The sequence below is a fragment of the Eimeria acervulina genome, genomic scaffold (genome assembly GCF_000499425.1).
Source record: "Eimeria acervulina Houghton genomic scaffold, Eah_scaff1132, whole genome shotgun sequence".
Taxonomy (NCBI): domain Eukaryota; phylum Apicomplexa; class Conoidasida; order Eucoccidiorida; family Eimeriidae; genus Eimeria; species Eimeria acervulina.
The window spans coordinates 1-6959 of NW_013549406.1; the positions used below are offsets into that span (position 1 = coordinate 1).

General features: G+C 52.7%; 2 protein-coding genes across 2 annotated transcripts; one reads left to right on the plus strand and one right to left on the minus strand.

Annotated features, from left to right (window-relative positions):
* Positions 1–1149: 1149 nt before the first annotated feature.
* EAH_00056010 (hypothetical protein, conserved) lies at positions 1150–1997 on the plus strand (the record flags this gene model as incomplete). The annotated part of the gene is made up of 2 exons (XM_013393833.1): positions 1150–1212; positions 1446–1997. The coding sequence occupies 2 exons, from the start codon at positions 1150–1152 to the stop codon at positions 1995–1997; spliced, it is 615 nt and encodes a 204-aa protein (XP_013249287.1).
* Positions 1998–2916: 919 nt separating this feature from the next.
* EAH_00056020 (hypothetical protein, conserved) lies at positions 2917–6462 on the minus strand (the record flags this gene model as incomplete). The annotated part of the gene is made up of 1 exon (XM_013393834.1): positions 2917–6462. The coding sequence occupies one exon, from the start codon at positions 6460–6462 to the stop codon at positions 2917–2919; it is 3546 nt and encodes a 1181-aa protein (XP_013249288.1).
* Positions 6463–6959: the final 497 nt, after the last annotated feature.

Below are 6959 nucleotides of genomic sequence, written 5' to 3' on the forward strand. Positions count from 1 at the left end.
GTAAACGCGTGCTCTCTTTCCCGCGGTCATACCAGTAGTAAACATAGTATTAACAGTTTATTAATACTAATAAATATAATATAAATATATTTAAGTAAATATTAATTTATATATTTGCTTTAATAGACGTATTCTTAGTGAAAAGAAAACGTATGCAATCACTGCACACCTTTTCGATTGGATGGTCTATGTATGTCTCTGTCTTGCTACCTCTGCTTGAGAATACAAGACTTAGGGTTTATTTAATTAATATATATTAATACTACTAAATTAATCAGCGTAAATTAGATTTTATATTTAGTTTTTCTTGTTATTACACTCAGCAATTAACAGATAACTTGAGACCCATACAAGGGCGCGCACAAGAAATCGATGAGGATGGAGATTGGATTGGCGTTCTTAAGAAACGGGAGAAAACCTGCAAATATGAAGGAATGTTTTCATGCATTTGAATATTTAATTAAATGTATGAGTTAAATTTAAATTTAAGAAGGGAGAAAATAAACAGGACAGGGTTAATTCGTGTGTGAAGCAAACAGCTCTCCGCTTGCTGCGGAGTTGCTGCGCACCACCTTGTGCCGCTTTGCTTCGAGCCCTTTGAAGAAATGTTTTTGTTTATTTTTCTCTACGAATAATTGATTATTTAATTGTTTTTATTCTTTTTTCCCCTGCCTATCCTTCACCAAAGAAGAACAACACACCGTACGTTAAAGTCTAAGGGGGTTCATTGCTGGCGGGTGTGTTGGTTGTGTGCGTATGTATCGACCCGTGTGTTTCAAGGGTAAACACGATTTTCTGTGCATAGTAGGGGTATTTTGAATAAATGAAAGGCTTTATTCATCTTTTTAATTCATGAATATCTCTTGAAAGATGCAATTAGATTGCTGATCGCGCGCATCGGTCTGTCGCGGTCTTCGTGCAGTTTCGGAGAGGAGGTGGTGAAGCGTACTCAGATAGTGCCTCTTTTTGTCTTTATTTTGTGCAATAGTTCATTCGTTTTATTATTGTTTGTTTCCTTTTTGTTGTTTCCTGTTGTTTATGTACGTCCGCTTGTTCTGGTTGCTGGGTTGCGCGCAGGCTTCGTTGAAAGTATACACTCGCCTCTTGTAAGCATCAAGCAGTATTTTCTCTGTTATTCTGACTGCAAAGATGGCAGTGTCTGCAGGTTCAGAGCCAACATGGAGGCTTCTGTACGGCGAAGAGCCGGTCTGGGTGAATCCTGCTACCCGCGTGTACATAAACCATATACCGAGCTGCTTCTCTGAGGTGAGCAGGCTCAGCAGTCAGACGCTCTGCGTGTCTTACTTAACCGGAAGCCTATGCGTGAACATGTGGCAGTGGATATCAGCTGGGAGGTGTTGCTGCTGGGGTGTCTGGTGTTGCTTCATTGGGGTCTATCTGTGTCTATCTGTGCCTGGTTTGCTGCTGCTGCATGCGCGCTACAGGCGCAGCTGAAGCAGCGGCTGCAGGGGACGTACGGCCCTGTGGATATTGAAGTGTACGTACGTGGAGGATATAATGACGGATATGCATGGGTGGCGTTTAAACAGGAGGAGGCTGTGCGGAAAGCGGTTGCTCTCAGTGAAGAGTTCAAGGCAGGCAAGCCTGAAGCAGCAGCACCGGCAGAACCACCAGCAGAGGAATCCGAAGAAGCAGCAGCAGCAGAGCCAGCAGCAGCAGAGACAGAAGGAGAGCCAGCAGCAGCAGCAGCGCCAGAAGAAGCAGCAGCAGAACCTGGAACAGCAGCAACACCGGGTGTTCAGGACAAGCCAAGCAAACCCCAGCAGCAGCAGACTGCTCCGCAACAACAGCCTCGAGGTACAGCCTCGCCAGCAGTGGGCAGCAGCAACAGCAGCAAAAATGAGAAGAAAGGGAAGCCAGAATTGCCTATAGGAAAAACAGGCCCCAAACTACCGGAGGTAACGCAGGGGAAGCAGCGCGGTGGAGGGGAGAGCAGCATCAGCAAGAAGCAGGATGGGGGGAAAGTGGATAGTTGAAAGAACAAAGGAGATTCAAACGGAGAGGCAGCTGCAGGGCGGTGTGCGGAAGACAACAACAGCCTGCGGTGTCTGCTCACCTGCCTGGGTTTGGGGCCAGGGATTCTCTGGTATATGCATGCATGCATGCATGCATGCATGCACACCTGCTAATATGTGTCTACACCTGGGGCTTTCCCGGGTGCATGCATTGAATGCGAGTTTGCACAGCTATAAAGTTCTTCTGCAGGGGCAGAAGAGCAGCAAAACAGAATCTGGGGAGAACTCATTTCTTCGCGCCTTTGCTGCGGTGTCTACACACCTTTTGGCGCTGCTTTTTCTTCTATGGCTTCGCGCTAATCGGACACTCGAGTGAACAAATAAAGTTTAATTACATGCATGCATGCATGCAGTGTACAGACAACCAGACAGTAGTAGGGGCAGCGAGTCAGCCAGTGCAGCAGAAGCAGAAGACAACAAAATTAAAAGCGAGGACAGGGGGCTGGAGGCAAACAGTGGGCTTGCCAGGTAGCTAGCTAGTGAAGCAGCCACACCAGGTAGTTAGCTAGCTAGCTAGCTATCTGGCTATACCTATAGCTACAGCTAGCCAGCCAGCGAACTTATAATAAGAAGTAGCTGGCGAGGTGGTCCCTTGTGCGTGTGATGCTAGAGCGAGTTGTTAATGCTCCTACAGCAACTGCTGATTCAAAAAATGCACAGGAGGTAAGAGCCGGTGCTTGTGCTGCTGCTGCTGCTGCGGCTGCCGGTGCTGCTACTGCAGGTGCTTCTGCTGCAACTGTGGAGAGGGAAGGTGGGGAGTTGGCAGCCATCGAGTGGCTATCCTCCGCTTGATGCAGTGTCTTTATTAGGATTATCCCTTATGTCTTGTCTGCGTGCTGCATTCATTCTTCGTTTTGCTGAGGAGAGCTGCAGATGACTGCTAAACACCTCTAAGGGAAGTGCAGTAAAGAGTCGAAGAGGGGAGAGGGCCGCTCCAAGCACCGTTTGCTGCTTGCTGCAGCGCAGCAGCAGCCAGCGGAGAGAAGCAGCAAGCAGATGCGAAGAAAGGAGAATTCGCGGCGTCTGCTGCAGCCACCAGCTGTCTGTACACCGTGCGGCTGCAGCACAGAGGGCACGCAGCAGAAGTCGTAGTAGCAGCAGCAGCAGCACTACTAGCCTCCTCGCTCCCCTTCACTCGTTGGGGTTTGCTCGGAGCAGGGATGCATGCGCAGCAGCAGCCAAACACCAACTCTTCCAGCGCTGCGGTGTCTGTACACTCCAGCAGCAGCCACAATCCCTCCCGCAGTTCCCGCTGCAGCTGCCGTTGCTTCCAGATCATGCGCCCTAAGAAGAGGCTCTCTTTAACAGACAACGACTCCCTCGCCTCTGCAGGCTGCACCTCAGCAGCAGCAGCAGCAGCAGCAGCAGCACCAGCACCAGCATCGGCAGCAGCAGCAGCAGAGGTAGGGCAATGCACGCTGCTCTCCTGTGGGTGTTCTCGGGTGTACAGGCCGCTCAACGCAGTGTCGTCTGAGCGTCTCCCTAGCCATCGCTCTGCCCTTAACTTCGCAAAGCCTTCACAGGGGCCCCCGAGGCGCACTATGCTGCTGCTGCTGCTGCTACGGCGGTTGCTGTTGCTGCTGTTACTGCCGTTGCTGCTGTTGCTGCTGGGACGACTGAAGCCACCCGTTTGCTGCAGCTGTTGCAGCAAACTTAAAAGTTGGTGAAGCAGAGCTTTCTGTTCCTGAAGCTTTCCTGCTGCAGCGGCTGTATTCTCATTTTCCCTCTTGAGGCCGTTTTCAAGCCATAGAGCAAGCCGCTGCTGCTGCTGCTGCTGCTGCTGCTGCTGCCTTCTCGTCGTGTCCCCATCTCTTCGATTTTTGCTTCCAAAAAAAGGGGAGGAAATAAATTTATTCAGAGGATTGGCGTCTGCTGTCTCGGCAGGTAAAACGCGCAACACGAAACTGCTGCTGCTGCTACTGTAGGTGCTGCTGTTGCTGCTGCTGCTGTGGCTAACGGCATCATGAGGGCCGCTACTGGTGCTAATAATAATGCCGCTGCTGCTGATACTGCTGCTGTTGCTGCTGCTGCTGCTGATGCTGTGGGGAGCGACAGGCAATGTCTGTACAGCTCGCTGGGCCAAGGCTGTGACAAGTGCTTGATGCAGCAGCAGCCGCTGCTGCTGCAGAAACCGTCTCTGTCTCTTCCAAGATGCTTGTGTTGTTGCTGCTACTGCCTGTGCCTCCCGCAACAGCAGCAGCAGCTCGGGTTCCTCTTGAAGCAAACTTAGCCATTCACTCTTTTTCTTAACTTCCGTGCTGCACCTCTGCTCATCGAGCTGCTGCACCTCTTCCTGCTGCTCTTGCTGCTGCTGCTGCTGCTGGTGCTGCTTCAGTTTTTCTGGATCCTGGTGCTGCTGTTCCCGGCAGGCCGCAAGTAAATGTAGGGGAGAAGGCAGTCTTTCAATAGAGCGCTGCAGCAGCCTGGCGCGCCTGTTGCCGCTGTTGTTACTGCTGCAGCTGCTGTTGCTGCTCCTGGTGCTGCAGCTGCGGTTCAGCATAAGACCCTCAACGGTGTTGGGAGTGACGGACGTCAGCAGCACAACAGACTCGCGGACAAATGCATCTGCTAGAAAGGGGTGGGCTACCAGCAGCAACCCAGGACGGAGGCCGCTGTGGCTGCTGCTGCAGTTGCTGCTGCTGCTGTTGCTGCTGCTGCTGCTGCTGCCGTTCTTGCTCGTTCTTGAAGCACAGAGGGAATCTTCTGTGAGGTGCTCCACAGGAACAGGTCTAAAGGCTCGCGCAAGTCCCCTGAGCTGCCTCTGCTGCTGCTGCTGCTGTTGCTGCTGCTGCTGTTGCTGTTTCTGCAGCGTTTGTACGTGTGCCGGGAGCAGCTTGTAGGCCGCTTGGTGGAGCTTCCCTCGGGATGGCAGCGGGGAGCTGCTGAGGCGGCTGTGAGATTTTCTTTTATCTGTTTGTAAGTCAATAAAATATCGGAGACTGCTGACGCTCTGCTGCAGCAGCATCTTCCTCTCATCCTGCAAAGCAGCCACCAGTTCACCCCCCATCTTCAGCACTTGCTGCAGCTCACAGCCCCCAGTAGCAGGAAAAGAAGCACCCGAAACAGAAACAGCAGGACTGCCCAAAGCAGCAGCAGCAGCAGCAGCAGCAGGAACGGAACCAGAGCTACCCGCTGCAGAAGCAGCAGCAGCGGCAGCAGCAGAGGAGAGGGCTTTCTGCAGGGCCCCTTCAAGTTCGGAGAGAGTACGAAGAGAAGCTAGCAGCAAAAAGATGCGCTCCGTAGACAATCGCAGGCACTGCTGCTTTGCTGCACTAAGCCAACGACTTGTCGTAAACAGGGCCTCCGGCAAAGCCTCCAATGCTACCGGTGTTGCTGTTGCTGCTGCTGATGCTGCTGCTGATGCCGGTGTTGGTGTTGCTGCTGACTCACGTGCTGCTGCCGAGAGGCCGACAGGCGATTCCTCAGCTGCTGCTTGTTGAAGCAGCAACTGCTGCTGCACCTCCTTCCGCACGTATCTTGTCGCTACCCGGGTGAGCAGGCGGGGAAGCTGGAGTTCTGCTGTTGCTGCTGCCGCTGCTGCCTCTGAAGGTAATGGCGCTGCTGTTGGATTTGCTGCTGCTGTTCCTGAGTCGGCTGCAGCAGTATCTGCTGCTGCAGTGGATTCTTCCGCTTGAAAGGCAGCCCTGGTGATGCGAGGGGAGAAGTATGTAGCACCGCCCCACACCTTGTGCAGCAGCAGAGCGGCTTGCTGCTGGGCCCGGTGTTTAATTGTTTCTTCTTCGTGTGCTACTGCTTCTGCACGGCCTTGCTGTGCTTTGAGTTGTTCAAGAAGAGGCTTTCTGCCTCTTGTAGGGGGACAAAGAGCAGCCAACAGGTGGGGGTGTACAGACAGAAAACGCAGCTGCCGACAGACGCGCCGCAGAGAAGGCAGCAACAGCGGAGACACCCGGCAGTCTCGTTGCTTCAAGCGAGGAACCTGCTGCTGCTGCTGCTCCTGCTTTTTATCTCCGTCACTTTCACTGCTCCTGAAGCTGGGGGTGACAGGCCCTAGAGGCGCAGCGGTGCCGCTCACTCCGCTGCAGGCGCTGCTCTCGACATTGCAAGTGCTGCTGCTGCTGCTACTGCTGCTGTTGTAGAGGCGAACACAGCGGCGGCCGGGTGCAAGCCCTTTCTCCTCGTGGAGGGGGTTTCGACCACTGCCAGGCTCTCTGGCGCTGCCGCTGCTGATGCTGCTCTTGAAGCTGCTGTTCCTGTTGCTGCATCCAGAGACTCGCTTTGTAGAGAAGGGATGAGCTACGACCTTTGGAAATGCAACAATACCTGCTGCTGTGGTTGTCGTTGCTCCTTCTGCTGCTGCTGCTGCTGTTGCTGTTGCTGCTGCATGGCTAAGAAACGGAGTCGTGGCGGTGAAGGTGGCAGATAGAGCAGAGCCCCTTCGGAGGGCCCCTTGCCTGAAGAGCAGCATGCTGTTAGATTTCGTAGGTACACCTTTTCGTTAAGTGTGCATGGCAACCCGTCCTCTGCTGCATCAACACAGCACTTTCCCTGAGAAATCTTGCCCTAGAGCCGTCTGCATGAACTCCTCTGTCATGAGAATATTCTGGTGAATAACCAACTGAAGATTTCCCTCTGATACCCTCTCTGTTCTGCAAAAGGCGCTGCGTTGAGGAGGGAGAGCGGCGACGGAGGCGCCGCATGATCATCGGCCATGCGGTTCGTCGTGTAAGGAAACTATTCGGAAAACAGTGGAAATTGGTGTTATTAAATAAATAACTTCTAAAATCAAGGGTGAAGGTAGACGTTTGCATGCGTTTTTGCGGTTTCCGTTTCTTTCGCGTTGCCAGAGCCTATGTGCGACGTCACACACGGTGGAAGCCGTCTTGGCGGTTTTATGGACCATTCCCTAGGATGCATCTCTGCAAAAACTACGGGCCTTAACAATAACTGACTCCTTGAAGGAAA